At 34.5% G+C, this 20,722-nt stretch overlaps 1 protein-coding gene and 1 long non-coding RNA gene across 23 annotated transcripts; both read right to left on the bottom strand.

Annotated features, from left to right (window-relative positions):
* Positions 1 to 800: 800 nt before the first annotated feature.
* LOC131661303 (uncharacterized) lies at positions 801 to 6,069 on the bottom strand. The gene is made up of 7 exons (XM_058930801.1): positions 5,932 to 6,069; positions 5,830 to 5,854; positions 5,044 to 5,508; positions 4,697 to 4,891; positions 4,118 to 4,147; positions 2,275 to 3,384; positions 801 to 1,533 (listed from the first exon to the last, which is right to left on the bottom strand). Exons 3-7 carry the CDS (start codon positions 5,461 to 5,463, stop codon positions 982 to 984), a joined length of 2,307 nt encoding a protein of 768 aa, XP_058786784.1. The 5' UTR covers positions 5,464 to 5,508; positions 5,830 to 5,854; positions 5,932 to 6,069; the 3' UTR covers positions 801 to 981.
* Positions 6,070 to 9,104: 3,035 nt separating this feature from the next.
* On the bottom strand, positions 9,105 to 16,251 carry LOC131661301 (uncharacterized). Of its 22 annotated transcripts, none has more exons than XR_009301162.1 (16): positions 15,791 to 16,244; positions 15,601 to 15,687; positions 15,315 to 15,444; positions 14,823 to 15,225; positions 14,515 to 14,732; positions 13,756 to 14,430; positions 13,379 to 13,550; positions 13,103 to 13,250; positions 12,957 to 13,025; positions 12,218 to 12,561; positions 11,974 to 12,148; positions 11,386 to 11,795; positions 11,157 to 11,244; positions 11,009 to 11,039; positions 10,167 to 10,253; positions 9,110 to 10,078 (listed from the first exon to the last, which is right to left on the bottom strand). It is a non-coding gene; the product is annotated as an uncharacterized LOC131661301 (long non-coding RNA). The 22 variants fall into 22 exon arrangements; XR_009301165.1 differs by having other exon boundaries at positions 12,967 to 13,025; XR_009301164.1 differs by having other exon boundaries at positions 9,105 to 10,078; positions 12,218 to 13,250; positions 13,756 to 13,915; positions 14,267 to 14,430; positions 15,791 to 16,251.
* Positions 16,252 to 20,722: the final 4,471 nt, after the last annotated feature.

Raw genomic sequence — 20,722 nt, 5'->3', positions numbered from 1 at the left:
GTCTTTTCCAAAAAAACAAGAAAAACTACTAATATGTTTGGGCTGATGATCTTTAAAAAATTCCCCACAAACCGCCTTGTTAAGAATTTCAATTGAAGCACCATCGGTGCTTGCATTTGATCTAATCCATTAGAGGAGGTGACTAAAAAAACTCAATAAAAGTAAGAAGTTTGATGATTATGTTGACAGCTTTGAAAAGTAGGAACATGTTATTAGTATTGTTTAGGATTCCTCTGTCCCATACTATAAGCAAAATTCATCTTTTTAGAATTATTGAATATGTAATGTATTTGATTTATATATAGTCTAAATACACTAATTATTTAATAAATTTAAAAAGACAAAATTTATTTATAATATAAGATGGAGAGAGTATATAATATACAAAGAAAAAATGGTAACATGACATGCCTTAAACATAGAAAATTGTTTTAAAACTAGTGTATTTAATTATATTTTTAAGTTAAAAAATGCTATTTAAAATTATATTATTACTTTTAATTTTCTTAATGTGTCTCAAGGATATAAGTAAACCAGACTCGTAAACAATGCATTGTCTTTGTTGCAATAGGAGTTTAAAATTGTTTAAAAATTGCTTCAACCATTAAAAAAAAAATTATTAAGATGAACTGCGTATGAGATCATTCTCTTTGAGACTCAAATTGTCTAAGAAAAAATTATTATAGCATTAAAAAGAATGAATCGCAAAATATTTTCTCTCTAATTTGAAGTTGCATCTACAACCAAAATATGCAAAGGCAAGGCAAGTATATATTCATTAATTTTGAAAATACTTGAAGTGATCAAATCCAAGATAAGTGTTTATTTTTCCTGTATAGAAATGCATCAAATGACCAATCGTATTGGGTGAAAGTAGCTAACAAGTTAAGAAACAATTTTACATGTGTAAAAGAACTTCAGATACTACACTGCCCATTAAATATAACAAAGAAAAGAAAGATGCTTGAAAATTTTATGATGTCAAAGGTTCCTGTCTATGAATTCCCACATCCTCTCTTCCATATAAACTCGGTCGCTATATCGCCGAGGCATGTGGCGCTCATCTGGGAAAATGATCAGCTCATAAACTTTTCCAGCTGCCACGAGGGCGTTGATAAGCCTTGCAGTGTGCCTAAAATGTACATTCTCATCAATCATGCCATGCACAAGCAACAACCTTCCTTTCAACTTGTGCACATGGTTCATCACAGAACCTCTTGTATACGCTGACTTATTTTCAGATGGCAATCCCATGTACTTCTCTGTATAGAATGTGTCATATCCGTCCCACGATGTAGTAGGTGCACCGGCTATAGCACACTTGAAGAAGTCAGGATACCTTGAAAGTGTCATGGCAGATAGATACCCGCCATAGCTCCATCCATACAATCCAATGTGTCCAGATTTTGCAAGCCCTTCTTTAATAAGCCACTCTGCTCCATAAAATTGATCGTCGGCATCAATTTGTCCAAGTTTGTGCTTTAAATAGCCTTCAAACTTCAACCCCCGTCTCGAAGTTCCTCTATTGTCTAACTGTAAACAAGGAAAGTAATAATTAAAAATGGAAGGATGAACGGACAATATACTACAAAACTGGTAAAGAGGTAGTGTCTAGTTTTTTTGCATGCTGTCTGACCTTATCACTAAGCTTGGTTCTGGTAACTAAAACTGATTTTGATTTAATTGATTTTTGCTAAAAATAAGTTAAATAGTGATTGATGTTTGAATACATTCATGCAAAAGTGGGTAGAACAAAACATTATATGCTAAAAAATATATTGCATGGACAAAAGTTTAAGTACTTCAAGTTTAAAAAATAATTCTCGAGGCAAAATCAATTTTGTCTCCTTCAAAAATAGAACCAAACATACACGTACAAGATGGGACAATAACCTATGAATTTAAGACATCAGAAGAACAATTCAACGAACAAATGGAAATGTCAAATGCAAGGATGAAAATGTTCCTCTATGGATTTTCTTATCTCAATCATAATCACGCCACTGTTAGGCCGGAACAATTCCCATGTATAAATATGGATTTTCTTATCTCAATCATAATCACACATCAATCTCTTCATCTTCAAATAAATTCTTTAGTATTCAATTTAACCAGGTTTGACACATTCAATATAGTGTAACCATCCACAGCTTTATGTGTTATCATGTGGCTGAACAATAAAAAGCAATATGCATAACAGTTTAAAATTTAAAAGCAAGCAAGAGAGAGGGGGGGGTGAGGTCATAATAGTCATGTAAAATGCAGGGAACTGACCTTCCAAACTAAGATGCCTTTATTTCTCAAGTATTGCGCTCTCAGGTCAACAGTATTTTGCCAAGAGTTAGAAACAAGCTGTACACTGGGACCACCGTAAACATTGATCATGGTTTTGTAAGGTGGAGGTCCAAATCTCGAAACGTCGGGCTTATAAAGAGCTCCATACAAGATAGTACCATCAGCGGTCTCTATTTCAACAATCTCTGGAGGTTCAAGTTGAAGCTTTTTGAATTTTGGAACTGGCATTGGCTGCTCATACAAAGGCATGATTATGCTTCCATCCTCTAACGAGCAAAGTAATACCCTAGGCGGACAACTAAGAGAGTCGTGGATATCAACAAATGTTTGCATATGATGATCAAGGACCACAATGTGCTTACCCTTGCCATGTGTAAGTCTGGTAGGGGCCTGAAGTGGTTGAGTTCCATCGACGAAAAGTTTAGTACAGTATAAGTTGGATTCAAGAGGACTATCCAAGGTCCCAGTGAAATATATTAGACCTGTTGCCTCATTCACACCGGCGATTTGCTCAACCATCCATTCACCTTCAGTGATGGGTCCTAAACAAGTCCCATTTGCATCATGAAGATAGAGATGTCTAAATCCTGATTTCTCACTAGCCCAGATAAATCCACCTGAAAACTTGGTAACTCCTTTATCAAGAGGTGTGAAACAGTCATGAATGTTGATCCAGGTTTTATTTTCTTCTACCAATATCTCTCTCCTCTGCCCTGTTCTAATATCAAACTTAACCATCTTTATTTTAGTCTGGTGTCTATTGATGATCTGAGCAGTGAGAATGTTTCCATGCATCCAATTAACTCTTGCCAAATATTCATCCTCATTGTCCAGTTCTTTCACTCCCCCGCAGTCAAGATCCATCCAAGTGGTGGAGCCTCCAGTTACTGAAACAACCCCCAGGCGTACTTTAACATTTGAAGCTCCTGCAAAAGGATAAGGATGGTCTTCCTGCGCATCTGGGCCAGCTGAGCTCTTACCTTGGTGCATAATTCTAAAAAGCGGTATTTCAGAATAATCAACTTCAGTAAATGCAATATATTTACTGTCCAGTGACCACCAATATCCAGTTTTTCTATCCATCTCCTCCTGAAATCAGAAAATTACATGTTAAAGATATAAACCATTCACAGGGCTGCAAGTAGATGCAAGATCGTAAAATATAGGAACGAAACGAGTATCATAAGATCCAACCAAACTGAAAAACTCAATAAACGAATACAAAACCTGGGGGAATAGTATGGTGTTCCGGGCATCATAGTTAAAGAAGTATTCGGCAGTATTGTAGAATATCGGTCATGGCGGATTGCGGTGGCAGATTTTTCGACAACTTATGGCCAATTTGTGAAGGGTGGTGGCATCATATGGCAGATTTTTGGCTTTCTGCCATGGTCCGCAATCCGCCATTGATAACAGTATTTGACAACTGGGCTTCCATGGATAGCCCCCCGCCCAAGTCAATCTTAAACTAATTGATAAAACAAATAATTAGAAAGGAAAAATAAAGACCCTTTCAAAATCAGGGTAAGATAGAGCTGAGACCATTGCAACACAGAAACTGCTCTTTTGGGAACGCAATATATCAAACGATCTCGTGTTCTCTAAAATCTAACACACGATCTCACTACGATCTTACTAGAATCCGATTTTGCATGTGATCAAGCACAGACAAAGGGGGAAGGATCGCTAGATCATGCGACCTTGCGGTTGAGATTGTGATCTTGACAACATTCCTAGACTACTGTATACACGCAGAGATACAATGCACCCAACAAAGTTTAAAGTATGCATAGAGTAGATATAATTTTGAAAGAAATATCACCTGTGCTATATATTCCGCAAGCCCGTGAATCTGCAACAAACAAATGCAATGTCAAATTTTCAGAAATCGAATCTGTCTGAATGTAAAACATAATTACCATTGGATTACCATCCATAATTGATTTTTTAAATCTCCAAATGTCATAATACAATCGAGTTCTATTTCAGAATTAAGAAAGAAAGAAAGAAAAAAGAACCATAAATACTGCTCAAGATTGACCCTAGAATTTAATCAACATTGCATTCAACTACCATTGACAAGGTGGATGATAACAAGGGTGGAAGAACCAACTCAACCAAGCTTAATAAAGTTTAGCAGTACAATGATTAACCAAACACTTTTAATGTAGTTAAATGTGCAGCTGATATATGTTGGGATATTTCGAGATGCATAACACATCACACAGACCATGACCATCTACCTTTTCTATTGCTAAGCTTTTTGTTTTAAAAATATATATTAGCTACAAAGGTTACATTTGGTTCAGTGGTTATATAAAATTCATCATCGGTATTTCATATAACAGAAATGCATTTAGTAACTCAAATAAATTAACAACTAATCAACTACTGTACTTACAAAACCGTTTTCCTTCGCGCCATGGGTCAACTGCTTTGATTCATTAGACAAGAGATTCATAACATGCAACTCAAAGTCTCTCACATAGGCAAGCATAGATCCATCTGGAGACAGATGTGGATCAATAGTGGGCGACGCTGGTATACTTGGAAGCTTAAGCTCTGTTTTCGAAAGCGAAATATCGTGGAAATAAATCTGTTCAATGGGACAGAACAATAACCATAACAAACTTGAGTACAAGGATATTAATAATCAATGCTTAATACAAAAAGGACAAGCATTAACTCATAAGAAGACACTACAAAACATTGCTACATAACTATTTTACATGACAAAAAGGAACTAACCCCAGCAGGTAATGGCACCATGACTGCTTTCTTTTTCGAGTTCGTCTTCACCCATTCATACCGCGTCACTCCTAACCCCCGCTCCCTCAACCTCTCCCTCCTCAACTTCTCTTCCGGAGAAATATTACTCTCATCAAGCCCCCCATCAGGAGGGCTAAACAACAATTCTTGTTTATTACTCTTCACATCATAAGTGAAAATATTCCTGTTCAACGTATTATCCGGACTAAACAGATACGAAATCAAACTATCGTCGGGACTAAAACTTATCGAAGTCGGCGATACATATCCAGGCAACGGGTATTGCGCAATCTCTTCGACAGGGAAAAGAATGCCATCGTCGAGATTCTGCGCGTCGTTGAAGTCGGTTCCAGGCATTTTGAATGATTTTTGACGCTTTGAATTCCTCTTCTCATTCATCAACTGATCGCATTACAGATAACCAACAAGTATAATAAAGTTGAACTGCAATAAAACATGAATATGAGAGCAATAAGATTCAATTACAATTAATTTAATTTAATTTAATAATTGAAATTAAATTACAGTAGTTTCCAGTGCTTAATTCTAAATAATTACAGTACTATTAATATTATTGCCTTAAAACCCGTTTCACTGTTTCTTGAGTCTAGAAACTGTAACCGGATCGGATCGAAAACTGATTATAGAACTATAAACCCCAACCCGAACCAAAAACAAAAAAGAAACAAAAAAACAATTGAATAACGGTAATTGAAGGTAACCTAGTTTTGTTATAGATGAACAAGACGATAATTGAAATCTAACCTGAGTGGGAGAAGATGGAAAAAATCTGTTATGAAAAGAAAAAAAATGGTTAGTTGAAAATCAAAAGATGAAGAATGAAAAGAGAGAGAAAGAGATACAGACGTGTTGTTGAATGGGATTGGATTGTGTTGAAGTGAAGGAAGAGTGAGAGAGAAGAGAGGACGAAAATGAAATGAAATGAGGTATTTTTGTTGAGTTGGTGGAGTTGAATTGTAATGATAGAGATATATATAGTATAGATAGATAGGGAAGGAACATATGTTATAGAAGAAAATTTGCCGAATTTATTATAAAATATGATATTTTATTTATTATTATTCGGCTGATACAATGAAATAATGAAATAAATTATTGAGTCCGTGACCGAAGAAATGTTGTGGAGGCATTGAGGGTAACAATTTGATAACGATGAATGGAAAGAAAAATGTAATCAAGTTATCTCTTCATATAAGATGAGATTATTAGTATTGAGAAAATAGATTTATAAAATGACTTATGTTTCGTCCGACCTAGCTCAACTTATAATTATAATCGTCGCATTGTTAAATTGAATATTTTGTCTTGATTCGAATTTTAGAATGTCAAAGTTATATGTGTCAAATTTTAGTGATTGTTGTTATTTTGTTTATCAAAGTTATATGTGTCAAGGCTCCTAACAAACCATCGCAAGAGTCGAATGGGAATGGGTGAAAGTGCTTGTCAAATGTGCAGGGAGGAGGTGGAAACAGTTGTGCATGTGTTTAGAGATTGTCCGTATGCCATGCAAATCTGGTCCAATATCATTCCTTCGGGTATTACTAACACGTTTTTGCAGGTAGATTTAAGAGATTGGGTCAATCTCAACCTCGGAATTAATAAATGGAGCGAGTTATGGGCAATGGCGTGTCACATCTTATGGACTTGGAGGAACAAAGAATGGCACGAAAATGACTTCACGCGACCTATGCAGGGAGCACAATACATCTCTCGTCGGGTAAAGGAGTATGCTGAAATAAGAAGTCAACAACTACGAGCCAATACGGTGGATAGGAGGGTGGCTATGATAAATTGGAAACCACCTCGAAGAGATTATGTAAAGCTCAATACAGATGGCGCGTGCAAAGATGTATCACTCTCGGGTTGCAGTGGAATTATTCGGGATTCCAATGGAGAATGGGTAGGTGGCTTTGCCAAGTATACGGGTATTAGTTCTGCTTTTATTGCGGAATTATGGGGGGTGTTTGAGGGCCTCAAGTATACGCTCCACTTGGGAAGAAGGAAAGTGGAGCTTAATGTTGATTCAAGAGCGGTGGTTGATGTTATTCTAAAAGGTGCGTCAACTAGTTACGAAGGTCATGCACTGATTTGACAGATTACTAGACTAATTGGAATGCATGAGGATGTGGAAGTTAGTCATACTTTTCGAGAAGCAAACAAGTGTGTCGATGCACTAGCTAACGAGGGCTGCAATATACAAGACAGTTATATTTATTATTCCGTTGCTCCAGAGTTTCTCCGCTTTTGTTTAGAGGATGATTCGTTAGGGATCTCCATCCCTAGATTGATTCCAGTGTAGTTTCCTCCCTTGGGCTTCGGCCCTCTTTATTTCCAAAAAAAAAATTATGTGTCAAATTTTAGTAATTATTGTTATTTTGTTTATGCATAAAAAAAATCATATTGAGAGTTTTTTATACTTGACATAAATTATTTATGAGTTAAAACCATCAGACAAATGATTAGTAGATAGACAAACTTTCTTAAGCTAATAACAAGTTAGTCGAGTATGAGCATAAACGTGAGCCGATTTCTCTGAAGTTTATTAGAGCTTATCATGATCGTCAAAGCTTTAAAATTAGTCAAAAATAAAGTAGAACTGGACATTTGGACATTACAATTGTTTCAGTTTTCATATTGCCATTAGTAAAATAATGTAGAGGTTGTGAAACACGGTCTAAAAGTTAAGAACTTTGGATAGGGTCAACAAAACGTGCCACAAAATAGAAGACAGCGAATCAAACGTTGGGTGTGGTATATCTCACATAAAGGAAGCACTCATGCATTACACGCGAAAATAGCTGAATTATGAAACTACATTTTGATAGGCTATTATTATATGGCTACGAGAATAGTTTCTTTTATAAATAACACAATTTGTAAATCATTTAAAAGACAATCTATCAAAAACCAAGTTAATTTACACATTTTTTTATCTCTTTTACTTTATTTTAATTTTATGTTTTTGGTACTTTAATGGCTCAACATCCCCACACTATACTTAACACTTTTTGGAGTAGTTAAGAGTCTCGTAGTTAAGGAATAGTTCATTCATCAGTACAATTATTTGTTGAATAAAATGGAATCTCTCTAGGAGTTATTAGTATATCCTTCAGCTAACTTTCAAGTTCGACGATACATTTAGCACACTCGATGGGATGCTATGATGAAAAACACAACAACAACAAATATATTCACCATGTCAAGACTACATTTGGCGTATGCACTTGCAAATCAAAAATATCCTTAGTTGCATGGTTCAACCATCGTCATCATTAATGAAGAGGTCATGCCAATAACAACCTGAAAGACCTTTACGAACATTAGAAATGACAACATATATGACTTCTGGTGACATCTCATTTGTTAACTAGTGTGATACCCGTGCGTTCGCACGGGTACCCGTCGTTTTCGCGCATTTGGATTGAGAAAAATAAAAAGTATTAGTAAAAAATTGAATATTGAAAATAAAAAGTAATTAAGAAAATAAAGTTATTATTGTTTTAGATTCAATAATACTTCTAAGGATGCATTTAAGAAATGTAGAGGTTCCATTGAGAAATAATATTTGTAAAGAAAAAGTATGGATTATAATCCATAAAATGAATGGACTATTTATTGAAAGGCCTATATAACCAAAGTCCTAATAAGAACAGGACCGTTAATATTCAGTAATTTTGATCACTAACTTGATGTTCTTGTTAATATTAAATATTTTGATTAGTAACTTTATATTCCCGTTAATATTTAATATTTTAATTAGTAACTTTATGTTCCCGTTAATATTTAATATTTTGATCTTATAGATAATAAAAATTAAAAGTGAGTGTTAGTAAAATATTATGTCTCTATATTTTGTCCAGTTCTAATTATCTCAAGAAACATATAATTTTATTTAAAAAATCCATAATGTTAACAATTAAATTTTATCTTGTTTTATGGGATCATCTAAATATATTCAATCACAATTTAATATTTTATCATATATATTATATATTTATTTAAAATAATTGTTTTCTATTTTTTTTTATAAGTTACTTGTAGTTTTTCTTGGTTTATTTTACCTTTAACCTTTTACTAATTAAATGAGGTTAAGAAGTCATTCTCAAACTCCCTACTATAATAAAGCAGAATGGTAACTTATGCTTATGTTCTTGCTTTACTGTGATATCAATAGAATAATTGGAACATACAAACCATAAAGACATCAATGATAGACTACCTTAAATCATTTGAAGGACCGCACACTAAAACAAAACAATAAAGAAATGATGTTCATAGGCCAATATTTATTGTCATTTGTAGCAAGAAAACACAACAAAAAAACATGTCTCCACAAAATAAGAAAAATGTCTCAACTCCAAAAAGTGTTATTAAGCAGGTGAACAACAAAGCATAAAAAACAAAAGGAATCCAACTATGGTAATGTATACACAATTACTTCTAATAGCGAAATGTTAGTTCTTAGTATGTTATACCAGTAGCCAATGTTTGAATCATGGACCTCCTCTCTAACTCCTTCAGGTGTATCAGCTCAATCACTTGAGATACGCCTTGGGGACAGAGGATACACAACTTTTGAATATATATTTGATGCTGTAAATGTGAAGTCATTTTTCAACTTTCAGTGAGATTGTGAGCAGATCACACTTGGTTTGTCCATTCTAGATCCATAAAGGATGAATGAGGTGTAAAACTTCTGTGCATTTTCATATTTTCTCATCTTCTGCTGTTAAATCTATTCAAATGTGTTACCTTTAAGCAAAGCAATGTAGTTTTGCATCTGTCAGGATTACAAACTTATCCTATAATAAATGTATTTAAGTCGTCATGATTTCCTCATCACAAAACTCAGCATCAGAATAGAAGATTGATGGCAAGGATCTGTCATGACATACCCCCACAACGATGGAAACGAAAATTAAGATTGAACGCTTACTTGTAGTTCTTCAAAAATTTGCCATTACCGAATGCAAGCTGAGATAAGAAATCAACTCTGTGGAGATAAATTGCATGGCCATTAAAGACAGTAGATCGTGTGTGCTTCACCAAATTGGTTCTGATTTAAATCAAAGAGAACTCACCTTGAAAAGTAGATGATTGAAAAAAATTCCAGGAGCATCTGAGACAACAATGTTAATTAATTTCTTCCACGATTTGGTCTCCTCTTCCTGTAAATACATTGGCAAAATGTTTCCACAAGACATCAACACATATAACACAGACTAATAAATTTAACTGTGTACTGACATCAAAGAGCCATTAGATTGGATATTTTATTAAATATTAAAACAGAAACACAGTTTTGTTATGCGAGACAAACGATTATAGTCTTGAAGCCTTTTGACCGACTATTGGTAGCACCGACACTTCAGATTCAAGGTGTGTTCAGCGACACATGTGATTACTTGAATCAGGATCCAAAAGATTTTTACAATTAAACTGTGGATAAATAGGGCTAACAAAAATATTGTTACGGTTTAATTATAGTTTAATAGAGACTATATTTGTTTTGTCATGGTTAAACCGCATCTACCCTAGCTATCCTACACATGTCCTCGAAAAACTTGAGACGTTCGTGTTTTCTTATATTATTACTCATATCTATAGGTCAATTGCCTCCGGTGTCAGTGTCAATGTTTGGTAGGTTTCAACATCAAAAGTAAAACATCAGATCAAATCACAAACTTAACACAAGAGGAGGAGTCAAATCAAGCCAAGTATAATTAAAGACATGCATGCACCAACCAATTCCACTTTTATCTCTAATTCCTATACACATTACATAAAGGAAATTATGCATCAGCATGCACTTATTGACAAACACCATATATACATGTAATAAACAGAGAAAGGTAGTGAAGAAGAATACTCATAGCCTTGAAATCATAGGTAAGGCAGAAGACACCATAGCAATCAGGCTTACCCTTGGGATCGGGAGTTTGTGCAACTGGAACCTGCACTTGAATTAAAATCAAAACCACAAAAATCATATGATTACTACACAATAACAATTGAATGAGATGGCAAGAGATCTCTTTCAGTTAATCATAGGTCATAGTTTCAAACCCAACCTGGGATATATAATACGTAATTTCCCCCACCAAAGTTCACTTTTAGTAACGTCATCCATAAAGACGCCTTTGTCGCTAGGAGAACGACCTGTTAACACCAGAAAGTGTTGCCAACGCTCCATCAGAAGTAACAAATGAACCTTTCTCATACTTGATAGCCTGCTCATACTGCTCTACACCAAATACAAACAAATTGCATTTGTAAAGAACTGCGTTTAAATAACAATACCCGAGTTCAAATTGCATCTGATATGCGACGTGCTTCAAACACTCCAGCAGCAGCCGTAAGCCACAATTGAGTAGTAGTGATAAAAGAATAAAACAACTCTTGCTGGAAAGTAAAAATCTTGCTGTCACTCTAAAAATTCATCAACAATCTTGTTGTCATATTGTTTCTGCATGAAAAGGAAATAGTTATCAACCAATAGAGAAAAACTCATGGCACTCCCAAATCTACAATAATAATATTCAGAAGCAACAATGTCAAGCTTAGTATAATTTTTAAAATGAATAGAACATGCATATCAATCACTTCTTGTTAGCGATACCGGCAAGCTTCTGTCTTTTTTCCTCCGCCGATTTCCAGAGCCAGTTAGTATTACCCCTTTGATGGAGCAGCGGCAGATGCAGTTGGACAACCTAAAGGAAGGGAATGGGAGAGTAAATTAATGAAAAGATAAAGAATGAGTAGAAAACTAAGAGGAACACTGTTTGATATGTTGAGGTCATGTGAATGCACTTGTACAGCAGCATTGTCAATTTGTCATTGTTTAAATAGGGTGCCATTGAGACTCTGTTCCAAAACTACATCACATACATCATTAATGAGCAGATTTTGGCCTTAGCATTTAACAATGCATGTGCTTCCTTCTCCATAATTAAGCAACAATTACACATTGAGTGAGAAAAGATGTTCGCAGCAGCTCCATGCAATTGCAAATCCATCAGATGAGGAAGTAGCCCTACCAAGTTCATTCATAACAATCAGACTCCTGCATCATACAAAATATTTAAAGTTGTTATGCATACCATGAGTGAAGAAAATCAAAAGGTAGTTTTACCTATGTGAAACATTTTGCATGATAAAAGCTGTCTCTTTCATCTCTGTCATGAACTACACTTCCGGATAACTTCATATATAATCAAAGTCCGTATGATCAGAATCAAATAGCTTCAAAACACAGGCATCAAGAAATTGTATCGTGCTAGAGTATGATTCAAGATTATCAACTGCACCCATCCTTGTGAAAACACGATCAACTACCCTCAAAATCAAGAAGCGGGCAGGGACATAACACCCTACTTGAGCAAGAATAACTATGAGACACACTTGTCGAAGGAAAGTACTCTTTCCGCTCCTGGGGGAAAGGAATGTAGAAACAAACTCCGGGACTATATTCTTCATCTAAACAAATAGCAACACAAAAATAAAGTAATCTTTGGTGCAGTTCACGAATAATTCACAATAAAACTATAAGTGACACATAAGAATTTCAAAAAACGGGTGTCGGGTTTTAAGGAATTGTTTGAAGAGAAATGAACGGGACATGCTTACATCACCTAATTAAATCTAGTTTCAGCATCAATTGTTTATTGGATTTTTAAAGACAACAACCTCGTTTGAAAAAAAATTATATATATCCTCTGTAGTTTGTACTACGCTTTCTTATCACTAATAAGCCCATACACGTTTTTGTACTCATAGATAGTCACTGTCTTACATATAGAGCTAAAATTCATCAAGGGTTTCACTATCACCGATCCTCCAGTATGTAACAATTATTTGAATGTGAAACATACATTTTCTTACATATTGGGGCCTGTCACAATCACCATGTTTGAGGCTTCAGACAGAAATAAATTGTTGGCCTGCAATGTGAATGATTAATTTACTCTAAAAGTGCATACATATCATATTAGAAAATGAGTTAACAATCATATCTAACCATAAAAAAATGTTCTATAAGTTATTTTGAAGCAGTCTTAACAATCTTTTGAGGCTTCCCAGTAAAATGCAACTTTGTCACCAAGTCCAGCTTCAACATGTCTATCCACACAATTATAACAGATGTTGGTGATTCCACCCTTGAACCACTGAAACAAAAACACAAAAGGTTCAATTTCAACCACTCATCAACCCTTAAACAAACACGAAAAAATCTAGATCCAAACAATACAATTTAAACAAAATAAAAAAAGATCGCAAAAAATAGTAACAGTACCTTCGACGGTTCCAACAGCAGATCTCAAAGATCCCGAATTCTGTTTTGCATAATCATAAAGACTGGACATGCAAACAAAAGCATGAATAGCAGCAATTCTCACAAACCCAAGATGCTTCAGTTATTGTTCTAGATGATGATCATTATCATCTATCTTATTCTCTATCTCTTTCTGCATGAATTCAATGTTTATTAATCTCACAAGATCTAATAATATAGGTTCAGTAACGAAGGTTCAAGGACTTTCAGGGAGATCAAATAACTTTCAAGAAGAATATAAAACAGTGTTATCAGCATGCTAAGACGAAATATTAAACAATTTAAAAGGAGTGAACTTCACGAAATGGATATCAAATCCAGAAATTACAAAAACTCACCATCAAAATCAGCAAAGTGTGTAGATCAAGTGCATCGTTCAGTTGAAACTGTTCCGGAACTGCAACCTTCTGTTTCTATGAGGTCGCTACCGTCAAAACGGATTTTCACTGCTACAGCTATCCACTTCACCTTACAATCCGCTTTCATCTTATTCCTCTTCTGCAATATAGTAGTGAATTAATCAAACAGTGAGGTGATGGGAAGATGAAAAGAAATGACTACACTAAGAGAATAGAAATTGCCCATGGCCCGACGAACTGATTTGTGGCCAGTATCAAGAATAATTATCGATGGAATCATCCACTTTTCCGCTATAAGGCGAGACCTTGATAATGCTTCTATGCCGAAACATGTCATCACCGAATCAAAAACAGTGTGAACTCCATGTGATATGATTATAAGTTCGCAAGGGTGTATCGTGTTGAACATGTATCGACGACATGGTTATCATAGAGGAGTGCAAAAATGCCACACTAATAGAGTTGTGATAAAAAGTATGGATCACTTAACTTCCTGTATTTTCTGTTCATGTTCTTCCTTAAGGTTCCGTATCAATTGCAGACACTCTTTAAGAGCACCATCTAAATGCGACGCACGACCATCAACAATGAGTTTCAAAAGAGTAATTGATTCTAGATGATCCTTCAATGCCAAAGCCTCATCTTTTTCCCATCCTGCATAGTTTCAACAGAATTTCAATTCCAAGAACGTCGAATAAATAATCTTTAATGCGGCTAAAAAAAATGTAAGCATTATACCTAAGACAACATTAGAACCAAGGTACAGCATGTACTGCCTACAATATTAAGTTCTGTTGGTATAATCTTCAGAGTGAAAAATACTCAAACATCAATGTTCAATAGGCAATAATTCAAGATTTTTGAGTATTGATTGATAGGCGCTTTCTCCCCCTAACGAAAAAGAGTCCCACCGCAGCATCCCTCTTTGAACAGATTCAAGTGCCAAAGCATTATACCTGAGCAGACTCAAGATAAAAGGTATTATAAAGATTAACAAAGTACCTACTTTATTTACAATGTGCCTCTTACATGAGAATATATTTTACCTCTCGACAGCATATCATCAAGCCAAGTGTGGTTGTTGTAACCACCTCACTGCACACACGAAATGGGGAGTTAAAAGAAAAGTCAAGAATTTAAATTTGATGCCACGGTCTCACCATCCCTAACCCTAATCACATTGCACTATAAAAAGTCCTGTGACTGCAAGTGTTACGCTCTGGGGACATAAAAAAGACAACCCGAACGTACCTGCAGAAGCTTAGTGCATACACAAAGAAGACAACCCGAACGTACCAAGAAGCTTAGTGCATACACAAAGAAGACAACCCGAACGTACCAGCAGAAGCTAAGTGCATACCCTCACTAAGGGCAACCTCTGCTAATTGAGAGTTTCATCTTCATTGTGATGAAATTCCAATTTCGTATTGAGTTATTTTGAACCCTTCCCTTCAACAATCAAGGAAAAGTTGAGCAAAAATCAGAATCAAACATAATTCAGAAGGAGAAAGGGAATAACAGAAAACATAAATAAGTACCTGTAAAATTCACTCGATTTATTGTTGCTCTGCTTTACTGTGTTTGAATCTAAATAAAATTGAATTGTGCATCTGATTGTTTCTTGCTGTATTTTGTGGTTGATATTTTCACTATGATTTTTAATTAAATCTATTAGCAATAAGAAAAATAAACCATAGCTCAGTAAATAGATCAAAATATAAGTCCAGAACCACTGTTTGAACAATCGAAACCGATACACACCTATCTCATCGGTTCCACCATTAACACAACAATTCGAGTGATAAGAAGAGATAAACAGCGTACCTCGATTTTGTGCTCCCATAACAGACCGGTATTTTCTTCAAATCTCTTTAGCGTTTTGGATTGGATGCGCTATGTATCGTGATTTGTCTGCAGATCAAGCTTTTGTATTGACATCGAGAACCAATTGAAAATAAAAAACGTACATCAGTAAGATTTGAATCACAACCCCATTATTCACATAACCACTCACCGTTTAATTAAACCCGACAACTGTGAAGGGTCATGAGAAAGCGAAACCAATCACCGCGAGCATCATCCTTTCGGCCAAGATCGACGCAGCAGCAGACGCCATACGTGAAGTCATCCACAGTTGACGAACCTCAAGCAACAACGGTTGAAAAAATTGAAAAAAATCGATAGAAGAAGAAACCATTTTTTATGAAAATGCAGAGGAAGAAGAAACAAATAGATAGAAAAAGATGATCAGTTTTTGGAATTGGAATAGAAACCGTAGAGAACGTAAGATGATCAGTTTTTGGAATTGGAATAGAAACCGTAGAGAACGTGAGAAACCGTTTTTGGAATTGGAATAGATACGTTAACAGAAGGTTGAGAGAATAAAAGATTGAGGTTGCTGATGTGGAATTTTAAGAGAAGAGATGCTGATGTGGATAGGCCAATTGAACAGGAAATGGTAGACTTTTCTTATATGATAGATACATTTTACACTATTTCATTCATCAGCATTTCTTATATGATAGATACATTTTACACTATTTCATTCATCAGCATATAAAGATTGGTTTGGCGCACTACGACCTCTCATGGGCTGCAATGCATTTGTGGGATATTTTCTCAACTCTAAAAGTCCATGACAAATATATGTTTATTGAGAAATAATGAATGGGTTTTAATCATTAGATTTTGAAGGAAAAATGATATCAAATTTGTTTTGAAGGTTGCGGTAGAAAATCTTACTCTTAGAAGCAAAAATGGTGATTTCTATTAATTCCTCTAAGTTAGGATTGTACATGAACCTCATTCTAGATACTTGACTAATGTAGTTTATGAGTTCTAATTCCCATAAGTTTAAGTTTATGTTATTTAATTTTTTCTGCTTTATGTTTTTTTTATTTGTCTAATATTAAATAGAACCTAAGAGATAGGTAATTACTCATCATTTATAATTGTATCTAAAATAGGTGTTTGCTACTAATTTGTTTAGAAATATATGTTGTAATATGCCTTAAAACCTTTGTTGATGAAGAGAAAGAAAATATGTTTCGAGATTGCCAAAAAATTAAAAAGTCAAAAAGTAATTTGATCTGAGCAATTTACGAGTATCAGGTTCGGTCGGTTCGGTTCATTGATCCGTTCATTAATATTATAATATTTTATATTAATTTGGAGATATATAAATTAATATAAAAAGATATTATAAGATATTTATAATATTCTAAAAGATATTATAAGATTATAATAATATATTTTATTCAAACAATTAATGATATATGTTTTGAGATTTGTTATAGATTTATTGGATTTTGGCTATTATAAATATGTATCTCTTCTGTTATTATAGTGTGACAATTTTAGAGGTTACACCAACAAGGGAGAGCAAGGATTTAAAGGCATAGCATAGGGTTTTGGCTATTCTCAAGGGAAACCTTAGAAAGGAAATGGATTTTAGGAAACCTTTGGAGTTATCTAAGGGAATTGGGAAACTGGGAAAGACTTGTTTACACCTTGAGTTTGGGTTATTCATATATTGAAGGTTAAAGAGGTTGAGAAACACTTGGGTAGAAAATAGGGTTAATTTTTTGGCGCCTTCAGGGTTGTTCTTGGGAACATGAAGGCATAGTTTATTTTCTTGTAACTCACGTGTAATATCTTGTAATAACTTTCTGAGTATAGTGAATTGGAGAGTTGCTCTCTCTCCTAGAGTAGATCGTTTGATTAAATTGGGTAAATCAACCTTCGTCTTTTTCTCGCCTTATTTTGTTATATCAAATTATTATTATTGTAGACCATTTATTTTGGTTACTACTATTTTTTGACTCACAGATTGATATTGAATTTTGTCGTAATTCACAACAAGATTCACAATAAGTGGTGCGGTGAGCGTGGAGCAAAGAGGTGTTGTTTACATGTGAGCATCATGGTTGGATGGGAGATCAAAAAACATTTCGATAACATCGACTTCGGGTTGTGGAAAATTAAGATGCAAGCAATTTTAATTCAACAGAAGTGTATTGATACTTTGAAGAGTGAAGCATTGATGCCTGCAGAGCTTACACAAGTACAAAAAACTGAGATGTTGGCTAAGGCTAGGAGTGTCATTATCTTGTGCCTCGAGGATAAAGTTCTCAGAGAAGTCGCCAGGGAGAAAACTGTGGTTCCTATGTGGGTAAAACTTGAATCATTTTATATGACAAAGTCTTTGGCTCACAGGTTGTATCTGAAACAGCAACTCTATTCATTTCGAATGGTGGAGAACAAATCCATAGTTTAGCAGCTTACAGATTTCAAAAGATTATCGATGATCTTGAGAATATTAAAGTGAAGACTGATGATGAGGAGAAGGCTTTGCTCCTATTGAGTTCATTACCCAGATCCTTTGAGCACTTTAAGGATGCCCTTCTTTATGGTAAAGAATGTACTATTACTTTGGATGAAGTACAGATGGCGGTGAAATCTAAAATATTTTCAAAGTTGAAAGATTTCAAGAGGAGGAGGTGAGCGTAAATGGATGTCTAAATCAAAGAGGTCTAACAAGTCAAAGATAAAATGTTTTAATTGTCAGAAAATCGGTCACTTTAAAAGGGATTGTCCTGAGAGAAAGGTCAATGAAGATTTTGTCCAAGCTGCAGTTGTCTTGGGTGAGGCAAGTTATGAGGATGTTGATGAACTAGTAGTATCGAGTGTGGAAATTGAAGATAGTTGAGTCATTGACTCCGTTTGCTCCTATCACATGTGTCCGAGAATAGAATACTTTGAAACTTTAAAAATGGTGCAAGGTGGGGTAGTTCGCCTTGGTGATAATAAGGCTTGCAAGGTTCATGGTTTTGGTACGACCAGATTTAAAATGTTTGATGATTGTGAGCTTCTTCTTCACAATGTGATGTATGTTCCTGAACTCAAGCGAAATTTGTTATCTATAAGTATGTTTGACGATCTAGGCTATTGCGCTAGAGTTGAACATGGAGTTTTGAAGATTTCGCGTGATAAATTGATAATTGCTAACGGGTCTAAAATATGTGGTCTATATATTTTAGAAGGTTCAAATGTTGTTATTCATTTATCGTTAACTAGTGGAGGCTTTCATGACCAGGAAGAACTATGGGATTTGGGTTTAAGGCGTTATGAATGTCTTGAGAAAGTTTCGGAGGAGTATAATGAATTTTGCAGAAATCAAAGGTTAAAAATGCATGTTATCGCTGAGTTGTTATTGAGTTTTGGGGGAAGAGTCGAGGTTAAAACATCTTACTTGGTTGGTAGAGAATTTCTTTAGAGGGAGAATAGTGAAAACCAAGGGAGAAACCTGGTAAAAAGTATAACGGAGAAAACTCGGTTTGAGGTGGAATTTCCTACTGTGGATACTAGTAGTAGTGAGGAAACGGTTACATATATCTCTTATTATCATCTGACTCATGATAAGGTAAGGAGGGTTATTGTAGCATCTCAAAGGGATGGTTATGCTAGCCTTGGATATTATGTTTTTAATGTAGATGAAGAAGTGCAAAATAAAAGAAAAAAAACCTTTAGGGAAGCATTTGAAAATAGGTGGAGTCAATGGTGGTTGAAAATCATACTTGTAGGCTTGTTAAATTACCTAGGCAGAAAAAGGTAATTGAAAACAAGTGGATGCAAGTGGCGAGATCAAGATTCAAGGGTTGTTTGAATTTGATCAAGGTTATTGATTAGAGTATTAACCTGGTAGAGAGCAACAATGTTGTTGATCGTTAAATTGGTATCAACACAGTTTAAAGTCAAGGTGGAGATTATTGTAATATGTCTTAAAACCTTTGTTGATGAAGAGAAAGAAAACATGTTCCGAGATTGCTAAAAAATCAGAAAGATGAAAAGTAATCTTGTCTGAGCGATTTACGAGTATCAGGTTCGGTTCATTGATCCATTCATTAATGTTAGAATATTTATATTATTTTGGAGATCATATAAATTAATATAAAAAGATATTATAAGCTATTTATAATATTCTAAAAGATATTATAAGATTATAATAATATATTTTATTTTAACAATTAAGGAGATGTGTTTTGGGATTTGTCATGGATTTATTGGATTTTGGCTTGTATACATATGTATCTCTTATATTATTGTAGTGTGACAATCGTATAGCTTACAACAATAAGGGAGAGCAAGGGTTTAAAGATATAGCATAGGTTTTTGGCTATTTTCAAGGGAAACCTTAGAAAGGCAAGGGTTTTTGGAAAATCTTTGGAGTTATCTAAGGGAATTGGGGAATTAGAAAACACTTTCTTATACCTTGGGTATGGGTTATTCATATATTGAAGGTTGAAGAGGTTGGGAAATACTTGGGTAGAAAATAGGATTAATTTTTGGGCGTCTTCAGGGTTGTTGTTGGGAACGTAAAGGCAAAGGCTATAGGGTTGTTCTTGGCGCCTTCTGAGATTATTTTTATTAATTTAATTCGGTCAATTTACTTTATATGAAAAGCACTTCCAATATAAATCCTTTATCTTATATAACTAAGTAAGATTATGATTTCCTTATATTTTTTAGTTAATCAAAATACCTATAGAGATGAGTTTTTATTATAGTTTTACGATATTTCTAATATATTTGTCAATTCTTTCAATAGTTTCTCCCACTGCTTCTTGAGGTGAGGCGCAATAAATAATTACGTTATGTGTAGTTAAATTTCATGTGTAACTTGGTATGAGATTTCTCTCTTCTTTTCAAGTCCTTGTGTTTTATTCTCGTTCCGCTTATTGTCATTGTAACCTCCATCATGTAGAAACATTGTAGAGTTGTCTTCTAATGAAAATTTTAGGTGAATTAAAACTTTTTTTTACAATAGTCTTGAACGTTGTTATAAATATTTTCAACTCACGCAATGTTAATCACAAAACTAATTTAAATACTATTTAAAAATGTTATAAGTTATAGTATAACCTAATGTTGTCACTTAGATTAAATA

This window comes from Vicia villosa, linkage group LG3 (genome assembly GCF_029867415.1).
Source record: "Vicia villosa cultivar HV-30 ecotype Madison, WI linkage group LG3, Vvil1.0, whole genome shotgun sequence".
Lineage (NCBI taxonomy): Eukaryota > Viridiplantae > Streptophyta > Magnoliopsida > Fabales > Fabaceae > Vicia > Vicia villosa.
This window is presented reverse-complemented; position numbering and strand designations above follow the sequence as displayed.

What these genes read in the sequence shown, in the direction of transcription:
- LOC131661303 (XM_058930801.1), bottom strand. Translation starts at nt 5,463, where the DNA reads ATGAATGAGAAGAGGAATTCAAAGCGTCAAAAATCATTCAAAATGCCT. An exon ending in TGGTGCCATTACCTGCTGGG is followed by an intron (nt 4,892 to 5,043) that starts GTTAGTTCCTTT and finishes CCCATTGAACAG; the next exon opens with ATTTATTTCCACGATATTTC. An exon ending in GCGCGAAGGAAAACGGTTTT is followed by an intron (nt 4,148 to 4,696) that starts GTAAGTACAGTA and finishes TGTTTGTTGCAG; the next exon opens with ATTCACGGGCTTGCGGAATA.